Genomic DNA, 16,917 nt, shown 5'->3' on the forward strand with positions numbered 1-16,917 from the left:
TTTTGTTGCGCACTGCAAATCCAATTGTGTTTTTCGTCTCTGATATGGTAAGCATCTTCGGCAACACTCTCTGCTGCTGTGTTTTTACATTCGGATGGAAAAGGAACATTTTTATGTTGGAAAACTAATTAATCCCGCTTTTGCAATCTATAGCAAGGTTGGTCTGGACAATCCCCAGTAAATGCCACGTGCATGCATTCTTGTAAATGATTCAATTCCAGCGTATCTCTTACCCGAGCAAACCACTCGTGATATCTGTACAATTGCAGTAGACTTAAAAATAGGAAATATTGAAAAGAAATATATATACTGTTTGGCTTATTTGCCCCATAATGAGCTGTCTCCCACGGATGATTTTAGGAAAGTAGTGCTGTACTGTGAAAGAACTGGTCTTCCCCTAATTACTGGAAGTGATGCAAATGCTCATCATATCATCTGGGGTAGCACAGATATAAATCCCAGGGGATCTGAACTAATGGAGTACATGAGCAGTACGAATCTATACATTCTCAATGAAGGAAGTCACCCAACTTTTGTTAGGTCTGATAGGGAAGAGGTCTTGGATATAACACTTTGTTCTGAAGAAGTTCAGCACGAACTGGGAAACTGGAAGGTGTCAGATGAAACTGACCTTCGCTCTCAGACCACAAATTTATATTTTTTAATCACTTAGGTGTTACCTTAACTGTCACAACATATCGGAACCCAAAATCTACCGATTGGGATCTTTATACTGAAACTTTGGCAACAAAATTTCATGGCTATTTTCCCACCATCGAATGTCACGACGATTTGGACTTGGCTGTAAACACTTTGAACTCATTCATAGTGTCATCATATGAAGAGACTTGTCCGCCCAGATCCGTAAAAACTACAAGGGGTACTCCATGGTGGAGGGCTGAGCTTGAGAAACTGAAAAAGGACATGCGAACAGCTTGGAACCGGCGTGGGCATGACAACTCGAGAGCTTTTAAAACTGCTCGAAGTGCGTATAAAAAATGCCTTAGATCTGCCGAGCGAACTGGGTGGAAAAATCTTTGCACAAATATATCTAGTCTAAATTAAACGAGCAGGGCAAACAAGATACTCTCGAAATCAAAAGTTTTCCAGGCTAACTGTCTAAAAAACATGGATGGTGAACTGGTTTCAAATGAAGAGGACGTTCTTAACTGTCTCTTCGACACACTTCCCATGTAGCAAGGTTGTTGATCGTGATTTTCTAAATGCTCACGAACCGTGCACAGACAATCTTGATTCGTGGGCAATAGCAAGATCGCTGATCACTTTTGAATCGATAAAGTGGGCAATTGACAGTTTTGCACCATACAAATCACCTGGAAAAGATGGCATCTATCCTATTCTATTGCAGAAAAGTTTTGATATTACGAAACATGTCCTGAGAAAGATTCTACTTAATAGCCTTGCTCTTGGGTACATCCCGAAAGCATGGCGAGAAATAATCATCAAATTTATTCCAAAAGGCTGACGTCAGAGTTACGAGGAAGCCAAGAGCTTTAGACCCATTAGCTTAAGCTCTTTTTGCTTAAAATCCTTGGAACGAATTGTCGACCATCACATCAGAGATAAGTGCCTAATTGAAAGACCGCTTCATACTAAACAACATGCTTATCAACGTGGAAAATCCACGATCACACTACTTCACGATGTTGTATATGATATCGAAAAAGCTTTTTCGCTCAAACAATCCAGCTTGGGAACTTTTTTAGATATAGAAGGTGCTTTTGACAATGTATCTTTCCAATCGATTGTGCAAGCGATGAGCAGACATGGAGTATCATCAAGCATATCAGGCTGGATAAGCGCAGCGCTTAGCAATCGCATCCTCTGCTCATCATTAAGACAGGCAGAGATGAGGAAGTTGAGTGTTCGAGGCTGTCCACAAGGAGGTGTCTTGTCACCATTACTCTGGAACCTTGTTGCTGATGGTCTGTTGCAAAAACTCAATGAACTTGGGTTTCTGACGTACGGACGTAGATGAGTATCTAATACAAATTACTGGACTATGCATTGCAACGCTATTTGATCTGATGCAACAGGCTTTAAGGGTTGTGGAACAATGGTGTCAACAGGTTGGATTGTCGGTGAATCCAAACAAAACCTCAATGGTTCTTTTCACAAAGAAGCGAACAACAACCGGGGCCCGTCCTTTGCAGTTTTTTGGGAGCGTGCTGTTGTTTACCGACCAGGTCAATTACGTTGGAGTAATCCTGGATTCCAAACTTAACTGGACTGCTCACATTGAGTCTAGAATCAAAAGAGCATGCATGGCCTTTGGCCAATGTAGACGCACTTTTGGTAAAACGTGGGGTTTGAAACCGAAATATATCTATTGGATTTATACTACAATTATACGTCCAATACTGGCATATGGATGCCTCGTATGGTGGCAGAGAGGGTAAGTAGTTGCAATTCAGTCGAATCTGAATCATTTGCAAAGAGTGGCGCTCATAGCAATGACTGCAGCTTTTACGACTCCGACCGCTGCTCTGGAAGCTCTTCTCAATATAAGACCACTTCATGTGCATCTAAAGCAAGAAGCACTCGCTTGTGCCTATAGACTTCAAGCTACCGGTCTATGGAAGGATAAATCAATAAATTCAGAAACAGGTCATACACGTCTGTGATCCCAATTGGTTGCATGGGATGATGTTTCTCTTATCCCTAGCGATTTAACACTCACGTGTAGTTTCCCGTATAGAACTTTTCAATTAAAAATTCCATCTAGACAGGAGTGGCTGTCTGGACTTATGGAAACACTACAGCAAGAGCACGTAGTCTGTTACACTGATGGTTCACTGATGGAGGGCCGGGCGGGTGCGGGTGTTTACTGTCGTGAATTGGGGTTGGAGCAATCGTACTCACTTGGTAGATACTGCACCGTTTTCCAGGATGAGATCTTTGCAATCATGTGTGGAGTACAGTGTACTCTCCGGCAAGGCATATCTGGTAAAATCATAGATTTTTGCCCGACAGTCAGGCTGCAATTAAAGCGCTTAGCTCGGGTGACTCACGTTCAAAACTTGTGATCGATTGCCGTACTCAGATCGAAGAACTTAGCATTTTCAATGCTGTAAATCTAGTCTGGGTACCTGGTCATTCCAACATAATTGGAAATGAATGGGCGGATGAACTGGCCAGACTGGGAGCAGAAAACGACCTTGTAGGTCCTGAACCAGCACTACCAATTTCCAAATGCTGGATAAAATAAAAAAACACTGTCTTGGGCTTCGTCTGAATATGCAAACTACTGGCGAAGTTCTGAGACTTGTCGTCAAACAAAAATATTTCTGGAAAATCCATGCCCTGGAGTTTCGAAGAATCTTTTACATTTCTCGAAGCGCCATTGTGGTGTTCTGTTGAGGGCTCTGACTGGCAAATGTAATCTTAATTATCACATGGCTACCATACATCTTGCTGAATCATTTTCATGTGATCTCTGTGAATCCGATTACGGGATTTCATATCACCTATCTCAACTACGGTATCGGGTTTTTGGTTGTTTTTACATTGAAGAACCTATGTTCAAGCAACTGAAACTCAGAGATATTCTTGGTTTTTTAACCCAATGTGGAAAAGAGCTCTAATTACTCTCGCAAGCGGTTTCTACGTCGCGTAAGTTGCGACTGGTTTCTGTACCCATTTAACAATGTTGTGTGCGTGTTTAATTCCGTATTCCTCCCGTTCCTTTATTTTCCATCCTCTTCTCTTTCCCACCATCATTCAGGTAAATGATTAAAAGTCATGGCATGGCACAACTCCCCGAAAATATGGGGAACGTGCCGTTATTAGCCAATTTATTCTGATACCTGATACATTCAATAGACTTAAATAAAATTAGATAAATTGCGCCAAGTCACTTCTCTCCATTTAACACCTATTAGGGATAGGTTACTAATAATTTGATCTAAAATTGTACACACCGGAAAACATCTTTTTTCTCATCAATATTTTGAGATGAGTTCTGCTTGACATTCATCGCTGGTTATTTCTCAGTGGTACCACATTATCCGTTCTTCGAGATGAGCTTAAGACAAGCCCGAGCCGAGCTATAAAAGAGGTCAGTGTAAAAGCGAGATGTCTCTTGTATAATTTTGACACTAGTACGGTTCGGAACGTGGTGATACGACGCGCGGGTGATTAAAGGAACACCAAAAGTTACGATCGGGCGGAGGTCAAATCGCAGAGTAGTGGACTCAGGTCCAAGTGTCGCCAAAAGAAGATCGGAAAAGTGAACGTTAGAGATCGACTTTTAATGCGAATGCCCGATGTACGTTATAGTGAATTAATTACACCTTATTACATTATTGCCTGATATTTACAAATGAAGTGCTTTCAAATTTCATTTTTATGATTACCTTAAATAAAATTACAATGACTTTTAAATTTCTCATTGATTTGTTTAATTATATATAGGAAAGGAAAAATTGTGAGACCTTTGAGATCCGGGTAAGTGTTATTTTGTTGATCGCTCCCCTGTTGCCCTGAGAGTTTTATGCAGGTTAATATTGGTTCAAATAAGTTATTTAGTAGAGCAGAATGAAATTTTTGTTACATGGGCTTCGATTTGTTTTGAAGCATATTTGGGAGGGGTTCGTTAACATCATATGAACTTAGCGAAGTACTCAAAAATGTAAAAAAATTGAGCAGCAAATTCAACATTACCGTAACTAATTAGCAACAAATTATTCGCTGGACTTTAATTTGTTTTGAAGCATATTTGGTAGGGGCTACTTGAGTACTTCGCTAAATTCATATGAAGTTAGTGAAGAACTTCATATGAACTTAGCACAGTACTCAAAAAATATTTAAAAAAATGAAGAACAAATTCAAAATTACCGTAACTATTTAGCAACAAATTAGCAACGAATTATTCACCTATTATGTTGAGCTGCTTATGCAGCCTAGCGGATCAACATAATACGCTAAGCAATTATGATTATGTTGATCCGCGAGGTGGCATGAGCAGTTGAACATAATCTGATAATACACTGATGAGTTGAATTCGAAGTGTAAAATTTTTATATTAGTCTTGTTCACTTTAGCACAAACTGGTACCCAAGTAGAAATTTATTTTTCTATTTTGGGAATAGAACCCGTCCGTCAAGTTAAGTGGTTGATCTTTTTTTAACCTAAAGTATACCGTAGAAAATATCGATGGCACGAGGTCAATATTATTTATTCAATACCGTTCATAGATAGCAAGTCAAGATGACTACTCCGGAAGACAGAGACATAGCACAATTGCTGCGTACTTGGAGTTTTTGGGATGAGAACGACACTATTTCTATGGAATTTTTCTCTTTGTGGTCAGCTGCTAGCCAATAACATTTGCGAGTGCACTTTAAAATTTCCCAAAATCTTAACTCAACTGGAGCTGTTCACGATCGAACATGTGTAACACGAGTGTTCGATACGAACTGTAACTCTGTTTGTAATCGTTTATTCAGAATTCATTATCAGTACTCATAATATATTGATCACAAACGGACAGCAGGTTTAACCACCAAATCCATAAAAAAAATTTAATCAATAAACATTACTTACTGCTAAGGGTGTTCGACACAGGTGTTCCCCATAAAAAGGTCCATATTCGATCCAAATCAATATGTATATGATTAGTTCCTAATAGTTTCACAGGTTGACCCATTATCAAAGCCGTCAGCAAAAAGTATGTTTCAGGCGTGTTGATGTGATGTAGAAGAAGCCATTGCAAATAGCTGAATCCGTAATTGTTCACATTTTGTGTAGAGCCATCCTCGTTTTGTTTCAATGAAATTGATGCAATAACAGGATTTTTCGATGTTGATTCATGTGATGATACCATCGGTTTATCTCTGGTACGATTAATGATCTCCGTATTTCTCATGTAACCAGCACTCATGGAACCTTCTCTGTATCTTCCAATGATTACTTCATTAGAACAAAGTACAACTAATATTCGCAATGCCCAAATGACAGAAGACTTATGAAGATGTGGATGCATAAACTGCATTATCCAATCCGTACCAAGTACTTTTGAAATATCATCAGCAAGTGAAGTGTTAATTGTATTCCTTGCAGTAAATAACAAACTATGTAAAAGACTAAGACCTCTGTTTCGTAAAACGATTTTTCTTAAAACCACGTTGGAGAGATACATCTCTTGGTTACACGAAGTTAAGTTATTGTGAGTGGCAGAATCAGCTACTTCCATGTTTTTATCGTCATCGTTTCCAGGCTGAAAATGATAAAAAAATATTAATTGACCAATATAGTTTTCATTGGTTCCATTTACCTGTGGTATGTTGCAAATCAAATGCTGTCCAAACAGTAACAAATCATCGACACGTGGATGAGGCCCAAGAAGTATTTCCAGAAGATTGTACAAAACATCTCGTGTATTTTCATCGCACACATCTCCAATAATTATTAATAGTTTTGAAGTACACTGTGGATAATATGTTGATATTGTTATTTACAGTTATCAAAAATTGCATGAAAAAATAAGTATCATATTTCATAAATTCGTAATAGTTGGTACGATCGATCTCTATAAAAAATATATTATACCATTTACTTTGCCATTGGGAATCATGATAGAGTGGCTCAATATATCGATTTTAGTCTTTGTGGTATTGAAACAATCCGGTTTCTAATCTGTGAGCCGATTTTTCTATATGTCGTATAGAACAATTTAGCTTAGGTTAGTTAACCGTCCGCGCGTTTCCTTCGATTGATCAAAAAGCCAGTTGAAATTGCATATTTGACCAAACTTGAGAGGATAATTGCATTTTGTCACGTCGAATGACCTTGATAGACTGATAAAGCTTGACATAAACAGATTAAGCTCATTATTATTTGCAAAACATCGTCGGACTTTAAGTTTTTGGAGAAAATGAATAAATTTCAATAGTTATGCTGTCCGATTATTATTTAGTCACATCGTAATCAAGCAGTGACAGGTGAAATTAAGATAATGTCAATTGCTTTTGCAATCAATGAGCGTACTGACGAGTGAAATACCCAGAGAATTTTAGAAATCGGCAAAGGACTGGTCATTTAGGGGTTAGCCAGATTTTGTGCTAGGGCACATAGCCGTTGTTATTATTTTTACGTTTCGTCTTGGACTCATCTTTGCAGAGCAGTTCAAATTGAACTGCTTAGTGCTAAACTCGGCAGTTCAATTTGGACCGCTAAGCAGACGTAACGTTTCTGCTATTTACAGAACACTTTTTGTTTTGCAATGGAGTGCAATATCTTTTCTGACGTGCCGAACGAAAACGTGTTTCGACTTTTTTTTAATAACCATTTATTGGAATATGAGCCAAAAATTAAATTAATAAGATTTAAATTGGGTGTTCAGCCACAAGTGGTTACTTTTCAGCCCTATTATATACATGATTTGGTTATTACCATGAAGACTTCATTTGCTTCCGAAATTCTGTGATTTTTGTGTAGAAAAAATTGTAAACCTATTTGTTTTATGTTCCCCATTACATAGGAACTTATATACTAACTTACTAACTAACACAGAGAGCGAATCGATTCAATTGAAGATTGCATTGATTTTTATCGGAATTTGCTCATAATATTATGTGACATTACATCTAATGGTTCTATATTTGTGAGTCTATGTAACTATAGTCTCATAACTAAACCAAGTATGTTAAGACGATTCAAAATCATTTTCAGAATTTTATTCTGAAAATTTGTTTCTTTACACTGAGCTTAGAATTTCTGTTTATAAGAGAATAAAAACATTTAATATATTTATTACACTTTGAATGGATTCCTTCAATGTGATCCTTGAAAGTGAGTTTTTTGGCATGCGTTAAACCTAAGTATTTTGTTTGATCAGATCATGTCCATTCCAAGCCATTTAATTTGAGAATGTGATTATTGTTTGGTTTGAGGAAAGAAGCTCTTGGCTTATGAGGAAAGATTATTAATTGCGTTTTTGCAGCATTTGGTTTAATTTTCTATTTTGACAGATAACAACTGAAAATATTAAAGCTTCTTTGTAGGCGACTGCCGATCACTCTTGTCGTCACAGAATAGCGATTTCTGACAACCAACGGGTAGATTTGGAAGATCAGAAATGAAAATATTATACAAGATAGGAGCTACGCTCGAACCCTGCGGAACACATGCTCGTACGGGTAGCATTTCAGATTTACAATTCTGATAGCTAACCTAAAGAGTGCGATCAGTTAAATTATTATGAATCATTTTGATCAAATAAATAGGAATCTGGAAATCAGACAATTTTTTTATTAAACCTACGTGCCAAGCACTGTCGAATGCTTTTGTCATGAATACGACTTACTTTACTATGGGGCGTCTTTTCAAAATTTACCCTCTGAGAGAGTGATAAGATTTTGATCATGAATATCTATTGTTGTATCTAATGAATCAACATAATTCTTGCTACATGCCATCGGAAATATGATCACAATTTTTCGATAAAATTTTCAGTTGTGTGACATAATCTCAAATAGTTCAAAATTGAACTTTTCTGAAATGTTTGGTATAAACGAGTATCAAAGATGATAATTCATAAGGCGCGTGTGCCTTTCTCGTATTTTGAAAGTTCATAGCTCAGTGATCTGTGGAAGGAGTTATATAATCTAACTACTAATAGAATCGAAAATTTTCAACTTGAACGTGTATTGCAACAACATTGAAGTTTTTCAATAGTACACTATTGTAAAACCTGTTTGATTTAACCTATGACAGCACCAGCCAATCAGAACGCGAGATGTCTGCATCTATACAAGAGCATCCATATAAAAGTTGAGTGGTTCATTTTTCTTATCATTTGCTAGGCAACTGTTCCCGAAACAAGACACACGAGACCAACATCGAGGACCTGTCGTCTCACTGTTTCCCGTTCTGCAAACAGGAAAAGTGGTTGTCCGTACACCGCTGCCAGTTGCAGGTATAAAATGAAATGTGATGTAAGAAATAGCGTCATTTAAGTTGAAGCAGCTACTCTGAACGCACGAGACACCGTCAGCACGATGGCACCGAAAACCGGTAGAAATGCAGCCAAAAAGTTCAGCAAGGCCCATTCAAAACACTTGTAAGTGCTAAATATCACTAGTTGAATTTTGTCGCTTTCCTACCATTTTCCGAGCAACTGTTGCCAAAACAAGACACACACGAGAAGTTTAAATAATTTGCACCGTCACTAACACATTCAATTACGAACGGCAATGCGAAAGCAAAAGTAATGATGTTGAACACATCTTTATACTAGTATACAAATAAGTCGTGCGAAACAGAGTTGCCACGTACACAGATCAATATGTATTTTTGTCGTGATTACTTTAGTATTCGGCCGAAAACAAAAATGAACAAATTGTTAGAACAAAGGTTTCCACTTGATTTGCGAATTCTACTTTCCAGGCGTATCGGAACTGGCTAAACTTCTTCTTCAATATTTCTTTATCACAGTGATATTGTCGTCCTTGAAAGGCCGTTTTTTTTTTTTCAACTAATCGTCGTTACGGATGGCCAGCTGCAGATGGCGAGGGATGATTTTCGTTTTCTTGTTGTCACGGGCAGCAATACCGACAAATTCCACCACTTCAGCAGCCAAGTACTCCATCACTGCCACCAGATAGATCGGTGGACCGGCACCGACACGCTCAGTGCCTTTCAGATGGATTCTGCCAACTGGGATCTGCAGACCAGCATGGTTCGAGCGAGACTTTGCCTTGCCCTTAACTGTTCCTCCTGTGTGCGTGTTTCTGCGTAAAATATCCACAAGATGCTGTTAACAGCTAGACAGTCAATTCAGTATTACTGGCTGCCGCTCATTTTTTTTTGCATAAATATCTGTTTATTAATCTTATTTTTGTGTATTACATCAATATTTTACAGTACAAGTGTTTTGACCCTTTGGCCTTTCATCTTTGTTGTTCATACGATTCGTTATTAATATTAGGTGTTTTAGTTACTCTTGTTTTACATACTAATGTTTAATCATAATATTTATTTTAATTATTTATAAAATATCTACCTACTTATAACTATCCCTAACCTATTACGTACAAATTTTGAACTATTTGTATTTCAGAGATTGAGCACCTCTCTTCAAATTTCGTGCAGTATTGTTCGAATTTTTGTTCTAGTATATCCAGTGAGGCCAACTCATGTACTTCACTAGTCCTTGTCCAAGGGGGTAGATTTAGAATCATCTTTAAGATCTTACTTTGAATGCGCTGAAGCCTAAGTTTGTGTGTCCGTGCACAGCCTCGCCAAACAGGGACTGCGTATTCAATTGCGGAGTAGATGATTTGTTTTTAGACAGCCATCTGATTCTTCAGGCACAGTTTAGATGTTCTACAAATCAGCGGATACAGAGACCTAATGAGTATGCTGCATTTTTGAACGATCAACATGTGACCTGAATATCAGATGTCTGTCAAAGGTGAGTCCTAGATAGATAACTTCGTCGGACCATTGGATGACCTCATCACCGAATCGTATTCGGCATTCGTCTGATGGAACAAGTTTTGGAGATCTTGAATGTGGAAACACGATGACCTGAGTTTTTGCTGCATTGATCATAATTTTCCAGCTTGTAAAATATTCCGTCAAAGCGTCCAGACCTGTCTGTAGTTTATTCTTCAGAGCATTAATGACACGACCTTTGTAAAGAATGGCAGTATCATCAGCAAATTGTGACAGAACACCACCACCCGGAAGAGGTGGGATGTCTGATGTAAAAATGTTGCATAGAATGGGACCTAGGATACTTCCCTGGGCTACACCAGCAGGAATAGTAAATCTTTCTGAAAGTGCATTATTCAGAGAAACCTGGAATGCTCTATTTGCAAGATATTTTTTGATAAATTTAATAAGATACATAGGAAAATTATACCGATGCAGTTTAAACACCAGGCCATCGTGCCACACATTATCGAATGCCTTTTCAATATCTAATATTGCCGTGGTAGTTGTTTTGGACACTGATTTGTTTTGCTGGATGATGTTGTTAACCCTTGTGAGTTGGTGGATGGTGGATCTTCCTTTCCGGAACCCAAACTGTTCTTCCAGAAATATATCCTGTTCATCTGCGAAAGCAAGAATTTGCCTTTGTATTGACTTTTCAAACAGCTTGGATAGGGCAGAGAGTAAGCTGATGGGCCGATAGCTCTTGGAAAAGGAAGGATCTTTCCCCGGTTTCAAAACTGGGATAACTTAATCTAACTTCCACATTGAAGGGAAGTAACCAAGCTCCCAGCACCTGTTAAAAATTTCAGCTAAGAAGACAAATGAACGAATACTCAAATGTTTCAGCTCAATGTTGAATGTGTTGTCGAAACCGGGGGCTTTCATATTTTTGGATTATTTCACAATAGCCATCAGCTCATTCGCAGTGACTCTACTTTCCTCCGGAACCTGTCTGATTGGTCAACCTCAGCTACGCTATCAGCAGCGGCTCTTTCATGTGGACTTACAATGTTAAGTCCTAAATTGTGAGAAGACACAAACTGCTGGCCTAGCGCATTTGCCTTCTCTACTGGTGTGATTATAGGTATTCCTTCAGTTAAGGACCAGAAGGGCTTTGAATGTGGGAGAATTTCTCCAAGCTTTTGCTGGAAGTTCCTTTTGCGAAGCTCAGATATCCTTTCCTGGATTATCCTAGTTAAGTTGTTATAAGAAGTCTTCATATCTAGGATGCCAGTTCGTTGATACTGCCTCCGGTAGATATTCCGAAGTCGGATGAGTTTCTTGGTGACACTGTCGATTTGGAACTCGGCATATGTTGTACTGGAACCGTCCTATCACGAGAGACTGTGATTGAATGCTGGAAGGAAGATAGGGCTGCATCGATTTCCATCGGGGAATCTAGTGGCAAATCGATATTAATAAGTTGGTCGGCGATCTGTTGAAATTGTACCCAATCGGTGCGATAATAGTTCCTCCGAGGTTGAATAGGCACTGTGTCTGGTGAAGATCCCAACGTCAATATTACTGAAAAGTGGTCGGCAGATAGCTCGTTGAAGACAACCGGAGAGCTGTCTATGGCGATGTTGCTGATAAATATATCCAAAATGGAATGAACTCCCGATCTGGAAAGTCGCGTTGGTTGATCCGGAGCGAGGATGTTGTATTGTCCAGCTTCGTAATCTTCGGCAAGTACGAATCCGTTTCGATTCTGTCTTCTGTTTCCCCACAGCTCATGCCGTGCGTTCAGGTCCCCAGCAATGATGAATTTGTTCTGTCGTCGAGTGAGCATAGCTAGATCTCGCTTCAATGATACACACGTACCATCTCGAAGATTGGTTTGTTTGGGGCAGTACGCTGCAATGATGATTATGGGTCCCATCGTCGTTGTAATCTCAATTCCGATGGCTTCTATGAGTTGCAATTTAAAGGCTGACAGAAGCCTGTGCTGAATGGATCGTTTAATGGCAATGGCAACTCCCCCTCCTCTGGTAGTTGCCCTGTCGAACCTGTGAATCCTGTAATTGGAAATAAAAATAGAAATTTCAGGTTTAAGATGAGTTTCAGTTAAAATAGCAATATCGGCATTCTTCTCTTGAAGAAAGTCGGACAATTCAGCAGTTTTGCTCCTGAGTGAGCAAGCATTCCAGTTTACTATAACCAACTCATTATATTGCATATTCGATGATGAATTTGCCTAAGGCGTTGATTTGATCTAACCGCGTTCTGCAGTTTCGTAGTTTTGTTGTCATTGTTTCAAAAATGACGATCAGTTGTTCAGCAGAGAATAAATCACCAGAGTCATCCTTTGCTTGTGGTTGATTATTGCCCGATCCAGGAGGGATTTTCGAGGAAGATTCTTTTTGTGATCCTGCGGCTGAATCTTTTGGATTGCTGCGAGGAAGTGGCGGCAAATTTGGAATATCCCTCTTCGGTGGGAGCCGTGGGAAATTATTTCATCCTTCTGTGGAACATTCTTGCGCGTTGTTTGTTTACGGGACGCCTGTTGTCGAATTTTTGTGAACTCAGCACGTTTGGTACACGATTTGCTAGTAGATGGATAGTCGCCATCACAGTTCACACATTTTGCAGCGATGTCATCTAGTAGGCAATCGTTGGTATTGTGTGGTTCGGCACATTTCCCGCACCGACTTTTCATGTGGCAATTCCTCGCTCCATGGCCGTAGTTCAAACAGTTCGTGCACTGTGTGACATCCCGATGTACTGGTTTATACTTATGCCATTTGATCATTATGTGAAATAACGATTTAATTGTTTTCAGTTGACTCATGGTGATAGAGCCCTTCTCCAGGTGAATCAGGTACAGTTGATCTCTAAACTTTTTGTCCGTATTATGTCGTTTTATTTTAAACACCATCATAGGATTTAGTCCAGCCTCCGACAGTGCCTGCTTTAGTTCGGCTTCCATCATGTCGGGTAGACCTCGAAATACAACTTTCATAGGTTTGTTGGCGGCAATATCGTGTGTGAAGTATTCCGCTTTTGTCTGCTTCAGATAATATTCCACTCCTTTGTAGTGGTTCAAAGCCGGAACAGTTATTTTGTAGCCTTCAGTACATAAACGGATTGTTGCCTGTAGTCCTTTGCTGATCAGTGTGTTGAAATCCGAGCGTAGAGTTGGTGGGAATCCCTTCAGGTAGAAAGGCGGCATTTTTTCCTTCTTCTGCAGTTCCTCTTCGACATCAACTGGCAGATCAGCATATTGGTTTTTACTCAGCAAACGGTCGTTTACCTGTACATCACTTGGCTTCAGACGCTTAGCATCCTTTGGATCCTTCTCGGATCTATGGCGCGTTTTACCCATAGCTTGGGTGGGTAGAAAACTGCGAATAAAAGATAAAACAAAATCGAAATTAGTCGTAGTAGGTTATTCGTCTATCCACATCGAGTGTTAGATGACGAATTACTGGCTGCTGCTCTACTAACTCTCTCTTTTATATCGTCTCACTGTTTCCCGTTCTGCAAACAGGAAAAGGGGTTGTCCGTACACTGCTGCCAGTAGCAGGTATAAAATGCAATGTGGTGTGAGAAATAGCGTCATTTAAGTTAAAGCAGCTACTCTGAACGTACGAGACACCGTCAGCACGATGGCACCGAAAACCGGTAGAAAACCAATTTCTGAGCAACTGTTACCGAAACAAGACACTCACGAGAACCATCTCAGATCTCAATATTTCCTACCAAAAAATTCATCAAGATGGAAAATAAAATAATTTCACTTGTCACTAACAGATTCAATTACGAACGGCAATGCGAAAGTGATGATGTTGAACACATATGTATACTAGTATGGAGTCGTGTGAAAACATGTCATGCGAAACATGATAATCTGTTTTTTTTATATACATATATATATATATATATATATATATATATATATATATATATATATATATATATATATATATATATATATATATATATATATATATATATATATATATATATATACAACGACGATCGTCGATACATTTCAGACCAGTGCAGCGCCCTTAGCAAATTTTCCTTCGAACTTGCTAGTATTGTAGAAAAAGTAGGGAGCCGTGAAGAAATAACAATATTGCAAGAACAGCCACCCAGTCGTGAAGGAAAAACTCGTCACCTTTCAGGCAAGCCTTCACGTCAGCGTAAACGCGACGAGCAATAACAAAAATATCTTTTCACGGGCACCAGTCACTGTCATTGACATTGTGGCAGTGGTTTCGGTTCGCGGCTCTCGGAAATCGTAATAGAACTTCGGTAGAAAGTCGGATACAATCAATTAACGTCTGTTATGAAAGATTAAGAGAGTGAATATATATTAGTGAAAAAAATAGAGAAAGAAGAAAAAAAACGAATTGACAAAGAGTGTTACAATTTTTCGTATAGAACAGAAAGAAACATCCTCCTTCGAGGTGCTTGCAAGGGGTGACAGCGGTACTGTCCGCGGTGGAGAAGACGCGGTACGTGCAGTAAGATACGCCAGGAGTACGGGAGAGGAATTTGAAATTGAGGATGTTGGGCGAAGCAGTATTAGTATGGTGAGTCTCCATTATTTTTTCTGATTATTTAACCTACAACAAACGAAATTCGACACACGTTTGCTTTAGCTTAAAAAAAGCAATATCACCAAAAATTAATGTGAAATTGTGAAATACTTCTGTTAAGAAAAAAAATGAGCAAATGCACAGAATGTCATCCCATCATTTGAGTCAATAAAGAATCTCTCTATAATGGCTTCGACATAATAGATATAAGTTGTCACGCTTTCTCTTCCAGATGTGATTCTTGCTTTCGGTAATAAATAAAACAGTTCACTAACCTGAATTTCGTATTGATAAACTTAACACATACATACAAGGCATACAAAGCATTCTGAACAGTCCGTTTAAAAGAAATTACCCATACTTGAATGTTGCCACTTATTGTGAGCGTTAAATCATTAGAAAGCAAAATGCAAGGAAAATCTATTAGGTTGACATTAGCGCTTCTACAGAACAATCTTTTCATTGACTCATATAAAAAAATTTTCTGACATGCGCTCACAATGACCAATATTATTTTTCTAACTCCATTACACACAATCCATCAACTGGTAAACAGAACTTTTTCTCATACCTACAGCGGGTTTCTAGAACAATTATATACATTCCGTTGTTGAATCATTTGGCAAGCGATAATTTTGATATCCAAATAAGCACGTGGCTCGTAATGACAAATAACATGAATCAAGTATGCATGTGAAATCTCTACACAAAACTGTTAGTGCGTGCCAAACGATGTTTTTAACGATCTAGTTTTCTTTCCTTCGACGACCAAACACTTATGCAACTCGTTGCGCGCCAAACACCTATCGACGGGTACTGTTGCTGGTCAATACGGTAGCATATCGGAGCGGGTATGAGCCCGATCGAGGTTCAAGTTTGCTTGAAAACTGCGGACGTATAGATTACGTTCACAGTTGATTTGTTTACGTTTTGACCACGGTCAATACGAGCGCATGTGCTGAAGAGAAAAAAAACAACACCGCGATAACATTTAAAAAAGTGACCATACTGACATGAAGGCCTACGAAGTCTTTTTATCCGCTTTTGTTGTCGCCTTCTTTTAAGAGACAAGAAAACCACGACCAGTTGAACAGTTAGCACTGGTGTAATGTTCATAAGGTCAAGGTGACAAACCGAACCTCACCAGTATGAGCGAAGGAATCGGTAATTTGACGCATCATTTTGCGAATATGCAAAGGTAGCCGTACTTGGACTAACATAACAAAGCAAGTCAGCAAGTTAGGCACCAGGAGTGCATACCACGAAGTATATATTTAGAAAAGGTGGTAAACCAACCCATATGGCGGAGCCTACGGAAAAATGCGTTGCTAGGCGACACACCAAAACAATCGCGGCCATATTTGCGACTAAAAGTCGGGCAACCAAAATAAGAACGGTAAACTATAATGTTAAACCACGAGTATGGTACGATGTGCTGTTGCAGCCTATGCCGTCGACCCTTATAACGGAATTAACAAAGACAGTTTGGTTTGCGCACAAGGCGGGCATGACAAATTTGAGAGCACCGAGTTGGGCTGGCTCAATAATAAACAAAAATGCCAATGCGAACGAAATTTGACCACGCAGTGCTCGTAGCAGTTGAAGCTTTGTACGATACAATGTCCAGTAATGTGAGACTAGGTCCAGTTTATTTACGTGAATGAATGTCGACCATAACCACGGTCAAGATCGTAATTATTCACAGCTAAAAATTTATTATAGCGCCTTCCAGTAAAAAGGTTAACGAAGTCAGGATGGCTAGAAATAACGGTGGGTACCAATTTCCAATGCTAGAGGCAATACTATGTATCCCGGAATTCCACGGGTCAGTAGACGAATTAGAGCCATTTATTGTGCAAATAGTATTTTGCAGAAGACATCCCGGAAGGAGAAAACCAGAAACCACTACTAA

At 39.1% G+C, this 16,917-nt stretch overlaps 1 protein-coding gene across 5 annotated transcripts in view; it reads right to left on the reverse strand.

Annotated features, from left to right (window-relative positions):
- The window catches only part of LOC131436301 (WD repeat and FYVE domain-containing protein 3), a 1,204,110-nt gene that overhangs the window by 637,591 nt on the left and 549,602 nt on the right, over window positions 1-16,917 (reverse strand). For all 5 annotated transcript variants that reach the window (XM_058604951.1, XM_058604953.1, XM_058604954.1 and 2 more), the window contains exons 16-17: window positions 6,296-6,448; window positions 5,566-6,238 (exon numbers count right to left, since the gene is read on the reverse strand). In XM_058604951.1, the coding sequence (XP_058460934.1) occupies window positions 5,566-6,238; window positions 6,296-6,448 (826 nt within the window). The remainder of the gene's footprint in view (window positions 1-5,565; window positions 6,239-6,295; window positions 6,449-16,917) is intronic.

Source organism: Malaya genurostris, chromosome 3, assembly GCF_030247185.1.
Source record: "Malaya genurostris strain Urasoe2022 chromosome 3, Malgen_1.1, whole genome shotgun sequence".
Lineage (NCBI taxonomy): Eukaryota > Metazoa > Arthropoda > Insecta > Diptera > Culicidae > Malaya > Malaya genurostris.